The sequence below is a fragment of the Myxocyprinus asiaticus genome, chromosome 39, assembly GCF_019703515.2.
Source record: "Myxocyprinus asiaticus isolate MX2 ecotype Aquarium Trade chromosome 39, UBuf_Myxa_2, whole genome shotgun sequence".
Lineage (NCBI taxonomy): Eukaryota > Metazoa > Chordata > Actinopteri > Cypriniformes > Catostomidae > Myxocyprinus > Myxocyprinus asiaticus.
The window spans coordinates 40,976,116-41,000,000 of record NC_059382.1 but is presented as its reverse complement, the minus strand read 5'-3'; the positions used below and the strand labels follow the sequence as shown (position 1 = coordinate 41,000,000).

The window sequence follows — 23,885 nt, the reverse complement described above, 5'->3', positions numbered from 1 at the left end:
AGTCGGTTTAAATTCATTTAAATAATGCGTTGTGTATAGCGAAGCCAAAATACAACGTCTACACATTGACGTGGGGTTGCACGAGCTTAAAGTAGTCTGCGAAGTATATTTATTTTTCTAACCTAACTATGTGCATTTATATGTGTATTTGCATTTTATTATTTGTGTTTAGCATTGTTTTTGCCCTGCTGTCCGTGACTCCACCAGTAGAGAAGCACTGCTGTAAAATATACACTCACATTGAAATATTTGTGTCTGTCTTATCTTTTCTCAGAGATGCTACGAAACAATTCAGCTAAATGAATCAGATGGCAGAGATGTGAACTCTGAGATTTGATTTGTTCACATTCATCCACCTGCCACGAATCTTACTGTCTGTGGACATCTGCTGACCTCTGACCCCCAACAACCACTATAATACACAGAATGCCTCAGGAGGGTCCAGGCAAACAGCAGTTGTAAAAAAAACTGTCAAATGTCATTTTAACCACTGTTTTTCATTAGAGAAACCAATGAAATGGTTGAATCGTGTGAATCCGACAAGGCTTGTGGTGACACTAGAATCTGGTGCTGTTTACATCTCAAAAATTGAACTGTATACTTGACTGCATGTTTTGTTTTTTTTTCTTTATTTTTAACTTACAACTGTAGATTTTTGTAGATGTACATATTTTATTGTTGGTAATCAAAGAGCTTTTGTACTACTGCACTATTGTCGTTTACTGATTTATGGGCTATGATAATAATGTGCACACTTATTGTGATCTCAGGCGCTGTCATTCTCTGACGCGGTGCTGTTATGACTGATGTTACCGTAATATTACAGTACATCATCTCATGAAATTCATGTTTTGATGCAAAACACATTCCAGAAAAACTTTTCAAATGTACTTGAAAATTAATTGAAAAACTTTCTTTTTGTAGATGTTCAGTGGTGTAATGCGATATTGGTTGAGAATATTTGTGTAAAAGCACACCATCAGTTTCTTTATCTTTCAACGTTCCCACCCGTATGATGTACTTTCACAGGAGAATCTGTGTATTTTGAGGGAATTCGATTCATCATCTGACTTTTCTATAAATAAACAGTTTTGAAGAAGTGGTGAAAATATTTACTGTAACTGCAGAATCTCACTAAACCCGTCAAAAAAATGTCCTTGAAATTGTATGTTCCATATATGAAATTAAGTCTATTTTCATGACAATTTTTTTATTAGAAAGTATTTATACATCACAGTAGCCTTTATGCTGATTGAAATAAACATTGAATTATGGTAGTTTTTACTCTAATACAGAAAAAAATGTCATACATTTTTGTGAAGGGGAAAATGTGTGTAACCTTTGTGCGACCTTCGGGACATTTTTGTCTTTTTCATTTTCATTTTTTTGATCATTTTGGCTGTGTTGATGCCAACGGCATAAATTTTGCCAAAGGTGTGTATTTTTTGGGGTATTTTGATATTTCAACCTCAGTTCCTATAATACATCTATAATACACTGTGTACACAAAATAGTTACACTCAGGACCTTCAGGACAAAAATGTCCCCATTGAAACCCATTAAAACTGCAATATTTGATCCCAGTGCCATTAAAGCATAAAATCATGAACTCTATGATATTATGCTTTCATTCTGGAGCCCTGAGTTCAGAATTTACATTTTAATATTTTCCACCAGATGGCGCCATTTTTCTCATGTTTAGCCTATGGAGCAAATACATGCTTTTTCCCTATTTTCTGTTTGCTGTATTATAAAGCACTGCAGGCCAATTGAATAAATGATGCAGCTAAAATTGTGTGGGTGTGTTGGTATGGATGTCAGTGTGTGTTTTGTATGTGTGTATTGAGAAGTGTGTGTGTGTGTGTGTGTGTGTGTGTGTGTGTGTGTGTGTGTGTGGCATTATGTAGACAAACTGGCATTTAAAGGGTTAAAATCCTGAAAATGAATGAATATTTGTTAGTTATGATCAGGACTGATGTTGGTTAAAAAAATCTAAGTCAGTGAAAGTGGAAAATAAAATTAATATATAATAGTTTTTATGGCACTTTTTTGACACGGACATTTTTGTCCTCTAAGGTCCTGCGTGTAAGTTTTTTTTTTTTTTTTTAAATCTGACACTGCACAAAAAATAATAATGCATCAAAATGAATGTTGTTGATAATCTTTGACATATCCCAGACTTTGATAATCCCCCCCCCCCCCCCCCAAAAAAAATTCTCCTTAGCATTTAGTTTATGGAAAATATTTATTTATTTTTTTTATTTTATTTATTTTTTATAAAAAACAACAGTGGCATTATGTAAACAAACTGCCTTTTAAAGGGTTAAAATTCTGAAAATGAAAGAATATTTTGTAGTTATAATCAGGACTGATGTTGGTTAAAAAAATTAATTCATTGAAAGTGGAAAATAATGTTAGTATATAATATTATGGCAGTTTTTGACGTGGACATTTTGTCCTCGAAGGACCTCTGAGTAACTTTTTTAAATTGATGCACAAGGGTTAATTGTCATGAAAATAATGACACAGTACATGGTCCTAAATACAGGCTGTACAGGCAACACACCTTGTCAAACCAACCAGGGGTGTGTTTCCCATACAACAACTGCCATAGTACGATGCATCGTTGGATAATTAACTAGCTGGTCATGACTGTTTCCCGAAACCCTAGTAACTCTGTCTCACGTCCATCGTTCGAACCATGTTGGTTCACAATATAGAGCTGTCATTAATTACGTTATTTAGGGGGTGGAGTAATAACTTTTGCAGATATTAAATTATAATAGGTCATTTACACATACACCAGAGAGCCGTTTAATGTAAGAAAGCTGCTGAAGTCAGGAAAATGCACAGTGCATGCACTGTGTAATGCGACAGATACATTCCCTCTGCATCAGCCTTCTGTGTTCCCCTGACACACTTGAGCACATGCACACTCTTCAAAAACATATAAACAACACTTATGCATTAATATAAACGCATAAAAGCTGTGTTCTCTGACAGAAGCCGTGTGAGATTTTCTCTTAACAGCCTTTAATCCCTTAAACGACTGCATTTGCGTTTACATGACGTTTCAGAACGTCGCTTTCTGCAAAACCACGGAATAAATCGTTTTCTTAAATGCGTGTAAACATGATCAAATTGTTGACAGAATGAAAGATACAGTGTTTATATAGAAGCCTCAGTGATGTCAAACGATGTTCACAACACAAACTAACAAGGAACTATGCATCTTAGCACATGTAAAGAGTTGTAGTTCCAACCACACAACTGTGCGATGCTGTTTGCGAAAGTTCGTTGGTACTACGGTTTCGAGAAACACCAAATCGTTGAACTATGTTGGTAACGATGGAAGTTGAGACTGTAGTTGGCTAATGATTCTTTTGGGAAACACACCAGAGCAACAGGCAGCTTAAACTTCCACAGATGCGCTTTTGCGCTCAAAGAAAGCTGAACTGAGAACAACAGAGTGCAGAGATCTCGAGATGGCTTTTTCAAAGTTTCAAACTATGTTTAACTTCACACAGCATCCTAAAAAACATAGACGTTAATAAACATTTCTAGAGACACTGAAAACCATGTAGACACAACACAACTGTAGTAGATTACAGACACAGGAATTGAACAATTCTTTGCAAAATTTGTGGATCTACACACGCTGGTATTCCCCTAGGCCATTAAACTTGGGTCCTTGAAGAGACGCCTGCAAGTCTGAGCCGATCCCATTCTCAACTGTCTTTCAAAGAAAAGGGCGATTCTGATGACCACTCGGACCAGAGTTTACCAGTTTAACCCCCTCCAGTGGATGATTCAAAAGTAATTATCATGACCAAACGAACAAGGTGGGACAGTCGCCTGACCATTCCTCACATGATCTATTACAAAATAAACAATCCTCCCCAGACAGAGAAACAGGACAGATGTTCTTTGGAATGAGACCTTTGAACTCTCCAATGGACACTGAACTGTGCATTTTTCTGCATTCTATTTTTCGATAACAAAAATGGACAATTCCTCTTACACAAATGATAACCCTTAAAATGTTATGAGTTGTAATCACTTATAACTAACAAAGTTGAACATTATGATTCATGATTAAAATGAATTTTATATCATGAATGTGATGTAAGTGACATGAAATTGCTTAACATGAATAGTCTGGACATGAATTATCGATCTCATAGACAGCAAATATATACTTCAGAACTTGTTAGTTATAAAATATGAGGAATAAATGATTAAAGATCATAATGTTCAACTTTGTTAGTTATAAGTGATTACAACTCAACATTTTAAGGGTTATCATTTGTGAATAGAATGCACAAAAATGCACAGTTCTGTGTCCATTGGAGAGTCCGAGGTCTAGTGACTCCACATAAGATCCATATAAATTCCTTTTAATTCCTTTTTCTCTGTTAAAGATCCTGTGTTTATGTGTGTCTCTGTGTTAGTTTAGTTTAATGTAGTAGTTGTAGATTAGTCCAATAAAGTTTCATTTTTATTCAAAGAGAAGTTAACTGTGGAATGTACTGTGTGAATTTTAGTCACTGAAAGCCTGTCGATCCTTTACCCCATTTACACCCGGTATTAAGATGCATTTCGGGTGATCTGATCACATGTGGTCAGCGTTAAATACAGGTCTAGACAGGGTCTAAAATGTTTTGTGATCAGATCACAAAAACCACATACGAATGTGGTCAAAAATGCACGTGACTGCATCACATTTGAGGTGTAAATGCTAATCTGTCCTGAATGTGTCCCAGAAAACAGCAAAGTGTCACCCCTCACCTGTCAATCAACTGCTGTGCTAAAACAAGAGTTTAAACTTTGCCGGTTACGAGCAGTTTCAAAGGAAATAACCATCAAAAAGCGGACACATTCACAAACATGAAAACTTCACGGATCTTCTTCAGTGTGTCTGAAAACAACATGCAAATACACAGATGAACAGCAAGAACATCTGCAGCTCAGGTTAATACAGGTAATCCACTAAAATAACGGATAATTCTGCTCGAAATGTTGTGTTTGTGCTTAGATAAAATTCCAGCCGCATCTGGGAGAAATAGCACACCATTCTTTTGTGCTTTCTTTGTCTTTTCTGACTTTGTTGCACTTTAATGTCATGGACATAGTGACTGATGTACACTGATGAGCCAAAATATTATGACCACTCACAGGTGAAGTGAATAACGTTAATCATCTCTTAACAAGGCCACAGGTCAAGGTCTGGGTAGATTTGATGGTTAGAGAACAATCAGATCTCGTAGTCAACATGCTGAATGCAGTGGAAATGGGCAGGAGTAAAGACCTGAGCGACTTTGACAAGGGCCAAATTGTTATGGCCAGATGACTGGGTCAGAGCATCTCTGAAACGGCTAGTTAGCTGTGGTGAGTACCTACTGACAGTGGTCCGAGGAGGGACAAACCACAAACCGGCAACAGGGTGTCAGGTGCCCAAGGCTCATAGATGTGCAAGGGCAATGAAGGCTATCCTGTATCACTGCTGAAATGACAGAAGGCCTACTGTGGCACAAGTCACAGAAAATGTTTATGATGATTACAGAAGGAATGTGTCACAACACACAGTGCATCGCACCGTGCTGCGTATGGGGCCGTGTAGCTGCAGACTTGTCAGAGGGTGAGTAAGGAGGCCTACAAACCTGACTCAGTTACACCAGTTCTGTCTGGAGAAACGGGCCAAAATTCCAGCAACTTATTGTGAGAAGCTTGTGGAAGGCTACCCAAAACGTTTGACCCAAGTTAATCAATTTAAAGGCAATGCTACCAAATACTAACAAAGTGTATGTAAACTTCTGACCCACTGGGAATGTGATGAAAGAAATAAAAGCTGAAATAAATCATTCTCTCTACTATTATTCTGACATTTCACATTCTTAAAATAAAGTAGTGATCCTAACTGACCTAAGACAAGGAAAGTTTATCACGATTAAATGTCAGGAATTATATATATATATATATTCTTGGGTATTGTCCACACAAATCTTTTTTTTTACACAAACACAATTTTTTATTTTTTTTTACCACAAATATTTTAATAAATAGTCAATAAATAATGTATCAGCATACATGCAAATAAATAATTTCCCAAAACAAATAAATAGATTAAATAATTAACATAAACATGTTCACCATGGAGTTATACATATATCAAAGCACCACAAGATGTACTGTAGGTACTGTAGCTTATAAACGGGTGTTATACACTGATTTCTATCAGAGTTGATGGGCTAGTGCAGTTTGATCATGTACAGTCATGTAATTTTGATTACTGATGAAGAAATGGGAGTAGTGAATGACATCACTTCCTGTAGTCTCCGGAGGCGATGTACCTGAGCGCTCTGTTGATGGTGATGACGCGCACGTGGAAGCCTTTCAGCGTCTTACACAGTGATAAACGATCGTCAAATGACGAGCCGCGCCACACCACCCACTGCACACAAACATGCCAGAAAAATCACTTTAGAAGACTGTAAAATCAATAAAATAACTATATTAATTACAATATATATATATATATATATATATATATATATATATGGAGCTCACCTCTTGCAGTGCATGCTCAGTTGACAGTTGTGTACAGCTTTGTTGCAAACACTTAAAATGAAACAGAATGATGTGTTATTGGCACCATATTTTCACCATACATTTACATGAATGACAAAAACACTGCCTTGTCCAGCAAATACTCTGAAGAGTAAAACAATGTATTTATTTACAGTTCTGTGCAGTGTACTCTGTTTTGGCATATGTAGTAGATCAGGGACTCAATGTACAGAAATGAGCATCCTGTGGACTGTATCCATACTATATACTGCAGAAATAGTAAGAGTAGTGTGGGAGTATACTATTCTGAACACAGCCATTCAAATGAATGTGGTCAATTAAAACCCAGTGTTGTAGAAAATGTATTTTGCTTCTTACTTTCTTGAGATTTTCTGTGGCCGTTATAACAGGTTCGAGATCTTGCTTAGTGTGTTTGTAGCCGTCTGTCTGAACATATGAGTTCAACAAGGTGTAATAGTAGTACAGATCATCACTGATGCTCCTCATACACACTGTCTGTGAAATAATAACACCAACAGATCAACTAAACTGTAACTGTTACGATTAGACAGACAGAAATGAACAACAGATCCAGTTAAACCAGCCAGGAAAACAATGTGTAATTCACAAATAAATTCTTGATCTTACCGCACTGAATGAAGAGTTCTGTTGGTTTGAGCAGGTTGTATTCTGAAATGAAAGTGGAACAATTACAGTGTTAATAATGGAGTTTAAAATAACTAGCTAAAAAACAATAATAAATGTGACTGCAAGCAGCAACTGTAAAGCCATAAATGTGTGAATGTCACAGAGAACTGTTTGCTCACACCAAATCCAATGGTGATATTGGGAAAAGTAGTTTAGATGCTATAAGAACTACCTTTTTATAATTATTTGACTAATTATGGGCATGTTTATGTGGTTAACCAAACTGCTCCATTCTCAGGGAATTGTGCCAATGCATCAAAGCGCTATAAAGATACAACCTCACATTCTGTCTGGAGTCCTTGCCATCAATTCTAGATCATCTGGTTCAACAGTTATAAGCTAAATTCAACCTAATCACGCTACTTTACCAAAATTTTGCAAAATGATTTTTACGTTTCTCGTTGTACAGTATGTATCGCAGCAGTTTCCCCTGTAGTGAAATAAACACTACAGGGGCTACAGCAATAATGACTTTTATTCACTTTCACACAAATCACGTGTAAAACGGCAGATTATCAGTTCATAAACACTTTTCACCCTGTTTGCATTACATCATCAACTACATTTACAAGCTTGTTCAAGTGTGATCAAATTGTGCGGTTGCTCGACTGATAGAATGTTGCACTTGTGATGTAAAGGAGCGGGGTACGAGTCCTGAAGAGCACACGAGTCCACACGTGAACCCAAAGTGTCATAGAAACACCACAAAATCACACAGTCTGACACTATGGTGAGGTTTAGGTTTAATGTTTAGGGTAGGGAGGACGGTTTTGTTGATTTAAACTCCATAGAACATTAACGTTAAGTGACTCATCTGTTTGAGAGAATATTTAACTCGCTTTTAGTGCCACACAGTGGACATTTCACCTCAGAACTGCAGCGATATGTGTAATAAACCACGTAATATCATTTTGCAGAAATGTTGCCAAGTTCATGTAATTGTCATGAGATCTGGCTGGCTAAAATGTATGTCAAATTTTGACCTGTTGGAGGCGCTGGAGGGTTTGCGAAACTTGACACCAAGAATACTGAAACGCTCCCTAATCAGTGCACTGAAGTTCACAACTTTTACTTTGTCATCAGAGAGAACAATAAATAATAAAGTAATAGTAAAGCATTAGTTGTGCACACACACTCTGTTAACAGTGGTAAAACAGTAAGAGCAGCAGTATAACAGAAGATGTGATGTAAATACTCACAGCAGGTGTGTTGGGTTGACAGATCGCTGCAGTTTCAGTGTGGGGAATCATTTGTGCTATTTGTTCAGTGCAGTTAAAACCTGCAAACAAATCCTGGTTCATCCTCCCCTCCTGAATCCACACGAATCACAACATTAGTACAGTAACACTTCAGAAGGACTGTCATTAACTAGTCATTCAATTCAATACAAGTTCAACTCAATCGACAACAAAAATTGCATGTTAAAATGTCTTGCAGTGGTTAGCAGTGATATGTTGTCATGGTAATGAAGTTGTAAAATTGTCTATAACTTTCCACAGATGCGGTTAGTAAGAGATTTAATCACAGTAAAATCATGTTAACACACATATTGTTTATGTCTTGTGTCTATACTTTTGAAACAGTGAGTATTTTAATGTTTTACAGATTGACCCCATTGACTTCCATTGTAAGTGTCTCACTGGAACACACATTTGTGAAAAATAAAGAAATAACATTTTTGTGGTAATCAATATTATGACACAAATGCTGTTGATTGAGTTTAACTTGTATTGAACCCAGAATATTCCTTGAAACACTTTCATTATATTAAGTTTAACAGTTTAACCAGAGATCAGCAATTAATGCACATTCATTAATTATATCATTCAGCATATATTTGAAAGTCTGCTATACTCATTTCATAAAATACTTTCATAAATTACAACATGGGCAGATTAATTCATTAACGTTTATAAAGGTGCTGCAGAACAGTAATAACCCCTTTATGAAAAGATCTGAATGAAAGAGTAATGACATTTTAAAGTTGAGTAACGTTTATTGAATGTTATTTCAGAAACGCTTACTGTACCTTCTCCATGATATGTAAGAGGTTGTGGAGCAGAGATCTGGCGCTCTCCGTGCACGTGGCACACTCTCGTGTGTTTAATGGCACTGGTGTGCCCATCACAAGAGACACAACTACACAAAACACAACACCTGTGTGACACCCAAAACAAAGAGAACAAGATATAAAATCATTGTTTAGAATTAAACACACTAAAATGAAATAAAAACACTTGTTCACACTGAAGGGGGAATAAAACATGTCTCTGAAAAACTTGATGGTCAATGATTTAACATGAAATAACAATAAATGCAAGTAGTAATAAATGCATTGTAACTACTTTATAATGCATTTGTAAATGAATCATTAGTCAATAATAACCCCCTTTATAAACCCTTAACAACTGCAACATTAATGTAAAGTGTTACCAAATGTAGTGATGCAGATATATGAATGGTGTAACAATGTATGAATTGTTCTATAATGTAATACAGTTTGTTAGTTATATGTGAAAGTCATGATTTATGTAAATATGATACTCACAGAACTTCATGATGTGTGTGGTCAGGTCAGAGTCAGAGTGAGATCTACAGAGACAGTGATGAGCTTATATACAGTAACTTACACATGGGGAATCCCTTCTGAACTGTCATCACACACACACTTTATAAAGTGATGATGACATTTTCTGTCCCCTAATCCTCACACAAAACTGATAGTAGTTTTAATTGATTTATGAGTCTTTCAAATAGTGAGCAGCACTAAAAAGTCCCTTTTCAACGTATTTCAGTACATTTATGATTTATTACATAGTACATGATTCACCTGAACACACTCTCTCTCTTTCTGTGTGTGCTTTTCTTTTGGTTTGTTGATGTGACACTGAAACTGGAATTAACATGGTGACACCATGTTAACCTCAACAAACAAACTCCCATCACTGTCATATTCATCAAATAACCACAAATTATGACACTTTTATATAATGCTGTTAACACTTTATAATAAGCCATCAATGAACAATCGTTTTTCATCACTTATTAATGTTGGTTGTTGTAAATCAAAGATTTGCTAATACAGTTTACAAAGTTAAGTTAACAACAATAAAGTTGAGTTAACATTAGTTTATGCATTATGAACTGATTAACAGTGAATAACAGTGTTTACATTAGTTAACATCAACATTAATAAGTGACTTAAACAATAATATTCGTTCTTAGTTCATTATGAATAATGCATTTCCTAATGTTAGCATTTAAACCTTATTGTAATATGTCACCATAATGCTTAACTGATTTGTCATTCGAAAACAAAGTTTCTTGACATTTGTAATTATTCATACTTGAACAAATGATCTGTCAAACATTACATAGTGTTAATATGCTTGATAATATTGTTCAATGGTTTTTTTCTTCAGCATTTCTGGCTTTTGTAACCATGCACACAAATGTGATCTGATCACAGTTTTCTGAATATTAGGACATTATTATGTTGTTTTATGAGCAGAATGTTCACTTTTACAGGTTCTCTTTAGTATGTAAATTGAGAAAAACATTTGGTAAATATGCAGAATTAGTTTTTTGTTGCAATAATGTCCAGTATAATAACGGTCATATAACACATAATCCTTCTCAAAGTGGATATGATGATACATAAATTCATCTTTATCTGTAGGAGGGACAAATTTCCAACAATGAAAGATGATTCATTTTCATAATTTTAATTTTGGCTTTCATTAATCTTGTAGTAACCAAAAACCAAAACCAGAGACATCAAGAAAGTTTCACTACAATGAAGTGTCACTACTTTTGAAATGACACATTTCAACCAGCTACAAAAAATCCTCAATGAATTCATTTAATGTTGCTTCTGGATGAAAATGTCTGCCAAGTAAAAAACTATGAGACCATTTTCATTGGTTGTGGCAAATCTAATAGTTAAGAGCTTTTGCATTGGATTGAAACTCAAGTAATTATTAGTAGCCTGATAATTACACAGGAGGAGTTTCATTATAAAGCAGCTTTCAACACAAAACTTATGCAGCGATTATTTAAAGGAATATTCCGGGTTCAATACAAGTTAATCTCAATCGACAGCATTTGTGTCATAATGTTGATTACCACAAAAATTAATTTGACTCGTTCCTCCTTTTCTTCAAAAAATCACAAATGTGTGTTCCAGTGAGACACTTACAATGGAAGTCAATGGGGTCAATCTGTAAACATTAAAATACTCACTGTTTCAAAAGTATAGACACAAGACATGAACAATATGTGTGTTAACATGATTTTACTGTGATTAAATCTCTTACTAACCACATCTGTGGAAAGTTATAGACAATTTTATAGCTAATATCACACTTCCCACTTGTCCAATCAGATTATAGTACTAGAACTGATAATAATAATAATAATAATTATATATATATATATATATATATATATAGGCACATTAAAAACTGAAGCAAGCCATAGTTTATGAAACAAAGTTTTATTTGTTTTTTTTTTATACATATCTGTACATAAGCACTTGTCCCTCAAATAAAGAATCTGAATACAATAGAATGAAAATAATATTAACACACTTGTGTCAGAATCAACATTCACAAAATGTTGAAAAACAATCGGAGAGAACGTTACCAAAAGCTACAAGTCGACTAACAAGGCAGACATGTTTCCTCTCGAGCACCTTCAGTTTGTGCGCATCATAAAGAGGCTTTTGCTTCTTTAAATACTGTCCAACTGAAATGTCTCAACAGTTACTTTATGCTTATATTATTATTTTGTAATTATTTGAATTGAGCTTCTCACTTGATATTTTTCCACCATTTTTTGTTTTGACAGTTCTAATTTAATGTGGCAACAATAAAAGATTGAAATAAATGTATGACGAAGCGATAGCCAACCACAGTGCAGGAATCCAGGGACGTCCCGCTAAATGTGACATTGTGTGGTCCATGAATGTGAGCGTTCATCAGCTGTTATGACAGAAGGGAATGTGTCTGTCCTGTGAACTGATGGTGTGATGGCTTCATTTGGAGGACAAAGTCTTCTCGGACATGTGTTTCTGCTGACTCTGAGCACGCCTGAACACACACACACACACACACACACACACACAATCTGTAATACTACTCAAGCTTTAGAATGTAATCCTGATCTTGTTGTTTCAGATTTCACACTATGTAAGCAATGTGTTTGTGATCTGCTCTCTCTGGAGTAGGACTACATAATCCAGGGTTAAGAATGGCATTAATCTGGGATAGTGTAGTCTTTTTAAAGGAATATTCCGGGTTCAATACAAGTTAAACTCAATCGACAGCATTTGCGTCATAATATTGATTACCACAAAAATATTATTTCTTTATTTTTCACAAATGTGTGTTCCAGTGAGACACTTACAATGGAAGTCAATGGGGTCAATCTGTAAACATTAAAATACTCACTGTTTCAAAAGTATAGACACAAGACATAAACAATATGTGTGTTAACATGATTTTACTGTGATTAAATCTCTTACTAACCGCATCTGTGGAAAGTTATAGACAATTTTACAACTTCATTACCATGATGATGTAATGTCAACAAACCCTAAAATAACTGTAATAATTTAAACAACTTTACAGCTCAAATAATACATGAGTTTAACAGAAGAATTAATGTAAGTGCTTTTATAAAATTATAATCGTCACATTTCTGTCTTTAAACCCTCCAGAAATTGACCCCATTGACTTCCATTGTAAGTGTCTCACTGGAACAGATTTGTGCTTTTTTTTTAAATAGTATAGTACAAATCAAATGTGACATTTGAGTATGTATGTGGTTGGTTAGATATTTTGTACTTTATATTACAGTATGCACTGTGTGTGTGTGTGTGTGTTTGTGTGTGTGTAAGTGTGTGTGTGATTGTGTGTGTGTGTGTATGTGTGTGTGATTGTGTGTGTGTGTGTGTGATTGTGTGTGTGTGTGTGTGATTGTGTGTGTATGTGTGTGTGATTGTCTGTGTGTGATTGTGTGTGTATGTGTGTGTGATTGTGTGTGTGTGTATGTGTGTGTATGTTTGTGTTGTGTGTTTGATTGTGTGCGTGTCTATGTGTGTGTGTATGTGTGTGTGTTGTGTGTGCGATTGTGTGTGTGATTGTCTGTGTGTGAATGTGTGTGTCTGTGTGTGTGATTGTCTGTGTGTGTATGTGTGTGTGTTGTGTGTGTGATTGTGTGCGTGTCTGTGTGTGTGTGTATGTGTGTGTTGTGTGTGTGATTGTGTGTGTGATTGTCTGTGTGTGAATGTGTGTGTGATTGTGTGTGTATGTGTGTGATTGTGTGTGTATGTGTGTGTGATTGTGTGTGTGTTGTGTGTTTGATTGTGTGCGTGTCTGTGTGTGTGTGTATGTGTGTGTGTTGTGTGTGTGATTGTGTGTGATTGTCTGTGTGTGAATGTGTGTGTCTGTGTGTGTGATCGTGTGTGTGATTGTCTGTGTGTGAATGTGTGTGTCTGTGTGTGTGATTGTGTGTGTTGTGTGTGTGTGATGTTCACCTGGTCAGATCTTCGATGTCCACTAACATGGCGTCCTGCTCCATCTGCAGTTCATCTCGCATCAGTAACAGCTGCACCAGCTCCTCATTCAGACCTGATCAATCAATCAATCAATCAATCAATCAATCAATCAATGTGTGTGTTCTGTTTAGAAATCACACACACAACAGACTGAAATCGGAATAATGTCAGATTAAGTAAATGTGTTGTGTTAAACATTAATCTCATTTATTATAAATACAATAAAAGTAATGTATGGATTTCATGAATTTAGAGAACACACATGAACACCTATAAACACTAATGACATGACAGTGTGTGTGTGTCTGTCGTACCCTCGATCTGTGAGTGCAGGTCATTCACTATGACCTGTAGCTGTCCGAGGGTCATGTCTCTGAGATCTGTGTGTTTCAAACTCCTCTTCATCAAACACTCACTGATGTGCGGCATGTGAGGAAGCTGAGAAAACACACACACACACACACATATACATAACTAATAATGTACAGTCAGTTGGGTATTATCACAAAATAAACCCTGACCAGATTAAACTTGACAACATCCCCAGATGAAGCAGAGCCACTTATTGAAAAAATGATTTTATAGAGAGATCTATAGAGGAAATCACAGTCATTTATACAGTTTAGAGTCATTTTGCACAAATATTTAACCACAGAATGGCATTTAATAACCAATCAATCACTATCAAGAGTTGCAGAGAGACAGAAATGAGCATTTCTCTTTAAATGTCAATGAACAGGTTGATTTTGTCTTCCAGTAGCAGTCGTGTTGTGTGAATGGGGTTCTCCCAGCCTGAACAACTGATGGATAATCAAGAACAGAACAATTCTGACTCCTTACAGAAACTACAGCAGGTTGTTTTTGACATGATGAAAATCTGTATCACACATGGTGAACGTTCATCACCTTCAGGTAAATCACCATGTGAAGTTTCCACGAACTCTGTCTTCAATCAAACACTTCAGTATAGTTTTCTTCATTTGACCCTTTTCCTACTAAAATAAACGCTGTCCCTGTCCCTGTGTCTAACTACTCAAGTTTTTATAAAATAGAATATGTTCAGTATTGAGCCTTGATCCAGCAGGTGGCACTGTACAGCACACACAACCACTGCACGAAACACAGTCACTCTTATCATTTTAAAAGCTTTATTCAAATTCACTCTGTCATATGAAATCACCATAATAACAATAAAGCATTGAACACATCTACTGCTTTGAATCAGCTTTAGAAGAACTCAAACACTAGTTCTATCAGTACTACATTGTTACGCATCATCTACAACACTGTCAACCTGCACCAATGTAACAGTTATTGATTATTTTGAGTCTTAATTGTGGATATTTTCAGAGAGGTTCTGACACAAACACAAATTCAGAGGATTACTGTGTATGTTCCAGAGGATGCACATTGGATTTTTCTTTGAATTATGGAGTAAAAAAGAAATTCCATTTTAAATAAATAAAATGAGGCTCATTTGTCATGAAATAAAAGCAAAAATGCAAATGAAAAATACAAAAATAAAGTCTGTTAAGCAGAAGAAAATAATAGTGCAACTGTGTACAATTATGTCTTTGAATACAGAATCAAAACATTCGCTTTATTAATTGTTTTAATTCAACGTAGTTTTATCAAACTTTTAATTTATTAAACATTCTTGCACTGATCTTCAACCCCGTAACATTCGACCCTAAACATTTTGAAGGGACAAATAATGACATATGGATGAATCTCACCAAAAAATGTGTGCATATTAGTTTTCTTTAAAAAAAATCCAATGACCCTTAAAATAGGCGTAATATTTTTCTATTTATTTTTCTTTTGGTATATGAGCTGAAATTTGACCCGTGCATGTTCTTCACAGGTTTCAAGAGATTATGAAGAGTTCTCTTAAATGAATGATTTAACAGCAGCAGGTCATTCGGTTTGTCAGTGAGGTGAAATTAGTTGATCTAATTGTGGGCACTCCCGCTGACAAAACCTGTGATCACAACATCATATATGCCAGTTTTAAAGTCCTGCAGTACACTGAAGCCTTTCTAAGGAATTTACACATCCAGAGGACAGTTTTGTTCTTATTATCAAAATATCCACCTTCATAAAGCTCTACAGAAATAAGCCAACCAAACCTGACGCTTCAATCAGACTTAATGACGTGACGTTACATACGTGTGTTACTAACTGTGGCGTTCTGAGTAAAAGCAGTGAGAAATGATGACATCAGCAAATGCCAGCGTTCTCATTACACTGCTATTCAGTTTCACTCTCTCCCTTTGTCTCTGTGTGTGTGTGTGTGTGTGGGCAATTGAAGGGCTGATCTGACACTGGTTGAACTCTGGTGAGTAGTCAACACGTTCACCGCTGTGATTCATGTTGCATGCTAGGATTTCACAGGGGAAGCAGAATTCCCCCCCATTTACCGAAGTCCAGCCAAACTCCCACACTGGAAAACATGCGGCCATCCTCAGCGGTGTGACATCACTTTTGTCTGTTTTTGTGAAAAAGTTTTTGTCTTTTTTATTCTGTGGTTCAGCTATAAAGCGGTCCGTGCGAAACTCAATAGCTCTGCATTTGTGAGCTTGTTCAGTTTTAGAGGAAGTGCATGTCTATAGTGTTGCCAGCTGCTTCCTGTCTTTGTGTCATAGTTTCAGTTCAGAGGGTGACGAATGAAAGCGGTGACAAAGAGTGCCACACTGATGACCAATAAAACTGGCGAGTGTCGCACATACAGAGGCGTTTTCAGAGCAAAGTGTCGATACGTTACAAAGTTTCGTGTAATAGTGCCAGTGATTGCATATAACCTGACCAATACACGTCATCTATAGTGTGTGTCATAATTAATATTGCAACTGTGTACAATTATGAATACCACCTCCCCAAACAATTTAAATGTATTCAAAAGGGTTGAATGGTTGTTGCAAAAAACATTTTATTTTCACCATGTGAGATATTAGTTAGCTAAGGCTTTATTTTTGCACTGATCTTCAACCCAGTAACATTCAACCACAAAACATTTGGAATGTAACAGGACTGAATGGTTGTTGCAAAACCGTATTATTTTCACAATGTGAAATATTTGCTAGCTAAAGCTACTTTATTTTTTCACTTCAACATTTGGAATGTAACAATATTGATATTTGCATAGTACTGTATATTCAAATTTTCAGGTAAACAGTTCACTAAAGCAGCGAATTTCAGACATGGTATTCACGTATATGTGTCCATACTGTTTTAAAGCAGTGAGTTTCTTTTCTATAAGTGATACCATAAAGTGGAACATTTACACCGCTGCTCTGGTTGAGTTCCTGTTGTTGTTCTGCTGTGGTTTAAAGGCTAACCTTCACAATGAAATGTGTAATGTGATGTGAGAATGCGTGAGACAGATATGAGATGAGCACACGTACCAGGTCTGCAACAGGGGACTTCTTGCGGTTCTGTTTCTCCACCTGCACCTGCATCTTGGCCATGGGTTTGGCCATCGCTAGAGCCAGCTTCGCCTCGGCCTGCAGCTTCTTCTGACGGCTCAGGAAATCCATGTCCTCCAGAGACTCTGAGTCGTCCTCTGTCGTGTCCCTGTCTGAGTACGACGAGCTCTGTTTGCTCTGAGGACAGATGGACGAGTAGAAGAAAGACAAATTATTAGACAACTTTCCAACTACAGACATCCATATGTTTGATCTTGTACTGGTGCTTTCAGCAGATTTAGGTGTCTGGACCACAGTAGGAGAGTGGTGCTGTACAGTCCAGAGAGCGATTGTCTGCTGCATCCTCCGATATACAGTGCATCTGGAAAGTATTCACAGCGTTTCACTTTTTCCACATTTTGTTATGTTACAGCCTTATTCCAAAATGGATTAAATTCATTATTTTCCTCAAAATTCTACAAACAATACCCCATAATAAGAAGTTTGTTTGAAATCTTTGCAAATTTATTAAAAATAAAAAACGAAAAAAATCACATGTACATAAGTATTCACAGCCTTTGCCATGACACTAAAAATTGAGCTCAGGTGCATCCTGTTTCCACTGATCATCCTTGAGATGTTTCTACAGCTTGATTGGAGTCCACCTGTGGTAAATTCAGTTGATTGGACATGATTTGGAAAGGCACACACCTGTCTATATAAGGTCCCAGTTAACAGTGCATGTCAGAGCACAAACCAAGCCATGAAGTCCAAGGAATTGTCTGTAGACCTCCAAGACAGGATTGTATCAAGGCACAGATCTGGGGAAGGGTGTAGAAAAATCTCTGCAGCATTGAAGGTCCCAATGAGCACAGTGGCCTCCATCATCCGTAAATGGAAGAAGTTTGGAACTAGAGCTGGCCGCCTGGCCAAATTTAGCGATCGGGGGAGAAGGGCCTTAGTCAGGGAGGTGACCAAGAACCCGATGGTCACTCTGACAAAGCTCCAGCGTTTCTCTGTGGAGAGAGGAGAACCTTCCAGAAGAACAACCATCTCTGCAGTACTCCACCAATCAGGCCTGTATGGTAGAGTGGCCAGACGGAAGCAACTCCTCAGTAAAAGGCACATGACAGCCCGCCTGGAGTTTGCCAAAAGGCACCCGAAGGACTCTCAGACCATGAGAAATAAAGATTGAACTCTTTGGCCTGAATGGCAAGCGTCATGTCTGGAGGAAACCAGGCACCGCTCATCACCTGGCCAATACCATCCCTACAGTGAAGCATGGTGGTGGCAGCATCATGCTGTGGGGATGTTTTTCAGCGGCAGGAACTGGGAGACTAGTCAGGATTGAGGGAAAGATGAATGCAGCAATGTATAGAGACATCCTTGATGAAAACCTGCTCCAGAGTGCTCTGGACCTCAGACTGGGGCGAAGGTTCATCTTCCAACAGGACAACGACCCTAAGCACACAGCCAAGATAACAAAGGAGTGGCTCCGGGACAACTCTGTGAATGTTCTTGAGTGGCCCAGCCAGAGCCCAGACTTGAACCCGATTGAACATCTCTGGAGAGATCTGAAAATGGCTGTGCACCGACGCTCCCCATCCAACCTGATGGAGCTTGAGAGTTCCTGCAAAGAAGAATGGGAGAAACTGCCCAAAAATAGGTGTGCCAAGCTTGTAGCATCATACTCAAAAAGACTTGAGGCTGTAATTGGTGCCAAAGGTGCTTCAACAAAGTATTGAGCAAAGGCTGTGAATACTTATGTACATGTGATTTTTTTCGTTTTTTATTTTTAATAAATTTGCAAAGATTTCAAACAAACTTCTTTCACCTTGTCATTATGGGCTATTGTTTGTAGAATTTTGAGGAAAATAATGAATTTAATCCATTTTGGAATAAGGCTGTAACATAACAAAATGTGGAAAAAGTGAAGTGCTGTGAATACTTTCCGGATGCACTGTATAGCGATCATATCCGGCCCACATGATCAGAACTCTGTCGTGCAAATAGCGTTCAGCACAGATTGGGTAAGTTTGTGGCTGCAATCGTGCCATTGCCTGATCTGCATAATTTCCTGAATTGTCAGCTAAACCAACGCTAAACCAACGCAGACAGCAAGTGCAAATAAATGCCGCTTTCTGTTGTTGCAAATCATTCTTAGTGAATTCACTCCCGAATATGGTAAATGTAATGTGCACAGGTGTGCGTTTATCACCATTTTAGAAAAGCTCCGAACACAGGTCATCCAATCAGTTTTATAAATGGACGCATAACATGTACATGATCAAGATTTTTGGTTAAAATATACATATACTTTACATATAAGGTAAACTGTATATTTTAGGTGCAGTTACTGCTTACCATTTCTTTTAAGTGGATTTACCATTTGAATCAAAAATGTTTGCCTTCACTAATTCATTTGAAATGTTTTGCTAATGTGACCAATACATTTTTAAAAGTACAATTATTCCATGTAGTCTTCCAATTAATTTGAGCTCATGAAAAAAAGGAATGCATCGATAATGCAAGTTGTGTATGAAAAATTGTGTGCCAATCAGGGACTAAAAACAGTTAAAGGACCGAAAACAAACTACATTTTTTCTCAGAGAAATCCCTTTTAATTGTTCCGGAGTTTAAAATAATTTTGAAATGCTGGTATCCGGTTAATTTTGTTCCAATCATTTTTTCATGAAACCAAAGGCCAAAGGGTTTATCACAGTATATTTTCAGAATTACTCCACTTCTTGTTGCCTGAAAAAATGAGGCTTCTCTCTTTTTAGTAGAATATAAGCATGCATTTATTTAAAAACCAATGTTAAAACAATAAAAATCATTCGGCAAGCAAAAGGTGAAGTTTAGTCCAAACGCGTCCATGTAGGAGAGAGAGATTTAGGCTATTAATTGATGTTAGGTGCTCAAATTAATATTTCATATTAAGAATAGATTTATTGAAAAGACGTTACTTTACATAGGCAACTGTATATTATGCTTGTTATGAGTTCTGTCATGAAAATTCCCCCACATGGGAAAAAACTGAATCGCTTACTTTTGCTTATTTTGGGTGAGGCAAGTCCCTTATTTTTTCAGACCAGGGTTGTGTTTCCCAAAATCATTGAAAGTCTAAGTACATTGTAGAAACCATTGGCCCCAGTGGTCTCTACAATCAACTTAAGCTTGCAATGCTTTTGGGAAACGCAGTCCAGGTCACTTGTTGCTCGGTTATTAACTGTTCTATTATTTTGTTCTGACCGGTTACCATTTGGAAAAGTGGCTGTGGAAAAAATGCAGTTTTGTTCAGAACAAACCAAAATGAAAAACATTTTGTTTTTAGCCCCTGGTGCCCATACAGTTATCCGATTATTTAGATCAACATATGCTGACACTGCTTTTTAACTGAATTGTGAATGATGAAGCATGTTCCTGTGCTTTAGCTTTAACTAACTCGTCATATTCCTTCTGTGTGGAGCTTTAAGGTTGAATGTAATCAGATTAGATGTTTCAGAGGTTTTAACGGTAGTTACAGCTGGTGAAATTCTAACAGTGTAAAGCTGACAAACTCAAAGTGATTCTTCACTAACAGTATGAGCTGTAGGTTAATTGTCCGACACGTTTATCGATGCCCTTTTGATTGACAGGAAATAATCGGCCCTGATCATTGGCTGTTTTTAACCGATATATTGATGCAGCTGTAATAAAAGCTGCATGTACAATAGTGATAGAAGCAGTGTTATAATGCTGTTTAAAATAGTTTTAACTGGAGTATATCTGTCACACTGCAGGACATGTTTAAACTTCCCAAAAGCATTTCATATCCAAGATAAAGTGTCACTGTCCAGCACACATGTGATCAGTGTTTGTAAGGCGGGTTGTTAGTGTGACTACTGATAATGACATAAGAAGTTAAAGTGCTGTTCAGGGGGATCTACATGCGTCTCTGTGTTGTGATGATTAATGGTGATGAAGGCTGATTGTACATTGAGTGTGGGTGGGGTCATTTCTCGCCCTGTGACCTCTGTGACTCACCGCCGCTATGACTGCTGGGAATCTATGGCTCTCAAACCACATCCCAGAATCAGGGGCATTCTACACAGGACTCTTGCTAAACACCTGCTCCTTCACCTCTGGAATAGAGCTTGGGAGTGAGTCACTTAAAATCTAAGACACATACAATATTATTCATTAGCGGTAGTTGAGCCATTTTTAAAATAGTGTAGCTATAACATCAAAGAGAGCCTTTCTTCAACAAGTTACATGGAACGAATGAGCTGCTGCAATGCTCATATGACGCTCTACGAGAATTTCTCTCTCATTGACTTAAATATCATTAGCAAGTTTGGCTCATTTAGTGAGTCGATTTGTTCGGATGGATCACTTTAATGAACTGGTTCAAAAAACAATGATTCAGTGATTCATTTGAATCATCATTCAGTTCCTTGAACTCCCTGAGTGGCATCTATATATTGAAATAAATATGAAGTTAATATTGTTAACTTCAGTTCCCTATCTGTCACTCACTCGACGTTGTGTCGATGTAGTGACACTAGAGGTCACTCTTGGAACCACTCATTCAGATTTTCTCTTCGGAGCCGAACGGTCGATGTTTACTGAGCTGACTGTTCATTCCCACTGGTGCACTGCAGAGAACGCCCCTGGGCGCTTCGGCAGAAAAAAGAGAGTATATTTTTCTAAAAGAGATGCCTTTCCGTTTGTGTGTTATTCCTGGTTGCGCTCGTTATCTCTCACCTTCTGACGGTCACGATCACAGTCTTTCGTGTCTGGGCACTGCTCATGAGGAGACAGCGTTTGTGGATGGGTCATGTACTCATTGCGAGAACATGTCCATGGCAACGATGCGGTCGCGACTTACCTTCGTAAGAAAGCAAGCCACCCCAGAGGCTCCCTGCCTCGGTCCTTCTACCCACGGGTATGAGGCCAGCGCGGCTAGCACTGGGGGTGATTTGGGGACCCCAATGGGACCACCTCCGCCGGGTATCCACCCACGGACCTCCCATTCCCCAGCATGCTCGTCTGCCCAGATCGGGCTTCTGGATGAGTCCGCAGGCTCGTCTCACAGCGAGTTCGACCTCGTTCGGAGCCCGCGAAGCTGATGAGCTCTCGAGCGCAGCATCGGAGAGCGGGCTCATCCAGTCGGATGCAGAAGCCTCAGCTGGGCTCCCCCCCTCAGGTACGGTTGCCCAGTCACAGGCTGATGCGGAAATGACGGACATGCTTTCCCGGGAAGCCGCGAGCGTCGGGCTAGTGTGGAACCCTCCATTCTCCCCTGAACCCTCATGGCTCGATGACTGGTTCCTGGGCTCGCGGCACCGCTCAAAGTAGCCACGCCCTGCTCCAGTCCCTTTCTTCCCGGAAGTGCATGAGGAGCTGACAAGATAGTGGGAGGCACCTTTTACTGTCCGGTCCCGATCTTTCAGCTCCCCCGCCCTCACTACCCTTGATGGCAGGGCAGCCAGGTGGTATTCGGCGAATCCCCCGGTGGATAAGGCGCTCGCGGTGCACCTATGCCCGCAGAGCACCGCCACCTGGCGTGGACGCCCAAAGCTTCCATCCAAGACCTGTATGTTCACGTCGTCCCTGACGGCTAAAGCCTACAGTGCCGCTGGACAAGCCGCCTCCGCCCTGCACGCCATGGTTCTCCTGCAAGTCCACCAAGCCAAGGCGCTAAAGGAACTGCACGAGGGTAGTTCCGCCCCAGATTTGATGCAGGAGCTGCGCTCGGCAACCGACCTCGCTCTCCGGGTGACGAAGGTCACGACGCGGTCTCTCGGGCGGCGATGTCCACCTTAGTGGTCCAGGAGCACCACCTTTGGCTCAACCTGGTCGAGATGGGTGAGACCGACAAGGCACGGTTCCTTGCTCATTTAGCAGACATTTGCAGAGCAGCAGGCTGGGCAACACCCAACACATTTGCGAGGTTCTACAATCTCCAGGTGGAACCGGTTTCGTCCCGTGAAGTGGCACGCACAAGCAGGTAAGGACAGCTGGCCGGGTGTATCGTTTGCACATAGCGCCTTTCACCTCCCCTGAGCTGAAGACGTGCGCCGTTAACTCCCAGTAGTGTTCAAAAACTGTTTTTTGTGTTCCCTGGTTGATTTCCTCCGAGCCCTGTGGCAGACGAGTTTGTGGAGAAACTCGCTGCTGGCTCAGTACACGTGCTAACTAAGCCCTGAACTGGGGTAGGTGCACTGCATGTGGTGGTTCCCCATAGGTAACCCCATGTGATGTATATCTTCCACTAATTCGTTTCCCTGTTGGCAAACTGCGCCTTCCTTGGGCAGAGGCCCCTCTGCCCCAGTCACCATGCTTGTAGTAACTCCTCCCCCATAGGGCAGGACCTAACATGGGACTCCCCCACATGGCATACTTCCGACATAGCTTGGCAAGACCATGTGATGTATTTCCACTTAAATACCCCCCCCCCCCCCTGGGCAGGGTGTGGTCTCCGTGGTGTCTTCCCCTTGAGAGGGACACCCCCCCGACTAGACCTGGTGGGCCCAGTCGGTTAATCCCCCTTTTTTTAGGGAGTGGGAAAAAAAGGGGATAAGAGGCCACGACTGGGCTAGCCCGTCTCTTTCTTTTGGGTAGTCAACTTGTCCCCAAAGGGCCGTTCAACACTCATAACAGTG

At 38.7% G+C, this 23,885-nt stretch overlaps 4 protein-coding genes across 9 annotated transcripts in view; 2 read left to right on the top strand and 2 right to left on the bottom strand.

Annotated features, from left to right (window-relative positions):
* LOC127429805 (uncharacterized) overlaps nt 1–1,803 on the top strand; it is a 48,056-nt gene extending 46,253 nt beyond the window's left edge. For both annotated transcript variants that reach the window (XM_051679036.1, XM_051679037.1), the window contains one exon: nt 275–1,803. In XM_051679036.1, the coding sequence (XP_051534996.1) occupies nt 275–303 (29 nt within the window). In that variant the 3' untranslated portion in view covers nt 304–1,803. The remainder of the gene's footprint in view (nt 1–274) is intronic.
* Nucleotides 1–23,885, top strand: part of LOC127429809 (tripartite motif-containing protein 59-like) — a 226,887-nt gene that overhangs the window by 170,690 nt on the left and 32,312 nt on the right. The gene's annotated exons all lie outside the window — the stretch shown is intronic.
* On the bottom strand, nt 6,063–9,845 carry LOC127429820 (uncharacterized). The gene is made up of 7 exons (XM_051679066.1): nt 9,824–9,845; nt 9,305–9,432; nt 8,475–8,585; nt 7,216–7,257; nt 6,946–7,083; nt 6,568–6,618; nt 6,063–6,451 (listed from the first exon to the last, which is right to left on the bottom strand). The coding sequence occupies exons 1-7, from the start codon at nt 9,831–9,833 to the stop codon at nt 6,320–6,322; spliced, it is 612 nt and encodes a 203-aa protein (XP_051535026.1). The 5' UTR covers nt 9,834–9,845; the 3' UTR covers nt 6,063–6,319.
* Nucleotides 11,770–23,885, bottom strand: part of LOC127429807 (schwannomin-interacting protein 1-like) — a 214,710-nt gene continuing 202,594 nt past the window's right edge. For 3 of the 5 annotated variants that reach the window (XM_051679044.1, XM_051679043.1, XM_051679042.1), the window contains 4 exons: nt 17,239–17,436; nt 14,149–14,272; nt 13,814–13,907; nt 11,770–12,365 (listed from right to left, as the gene is read on the bottom strand). In XM_051679044.1, the coding sequence (XP_051535004.1) occupies nt 12,311–12,365; nt 13,814–13,907; nt 14,149–14,272; nt 17,239–17,436 (471 nt within the window). In that variant the 3' untranslated portion in view covers nt 11,770–12,310. The remainder of the gene's footprint in view (nt 12,366–13,813; nt 13,908–14,148; nt 14,273–17,238; nt 17,437–23,885) is intronic. The other 2 variants (XM_051679045.1, XM_051679046.1) reach the window with 1 other exon arrangement.

What these genes read in the sequence shown, in the direction of transcription:
- LOC127429820 (XM_051679066.1), bottom strand. An exon ending in TCTTACATATCATGGAGAAG is followed by an intron (nt 8,586 to 9,304) that starts GTACAGTAAGCG and finishes GTGTGGATTCAG; the next exon opens with GAGGGGAGGATGAACCAGGA. An exon ending in GTCAACCCAACACACCTGCT is followed by an intron (nt 7,258 to 8,474) that starts GTGAGTATTTAC and finishes CTTTCATTTCAG; the next exon opens with AATACAACCTGCTCAAACCA.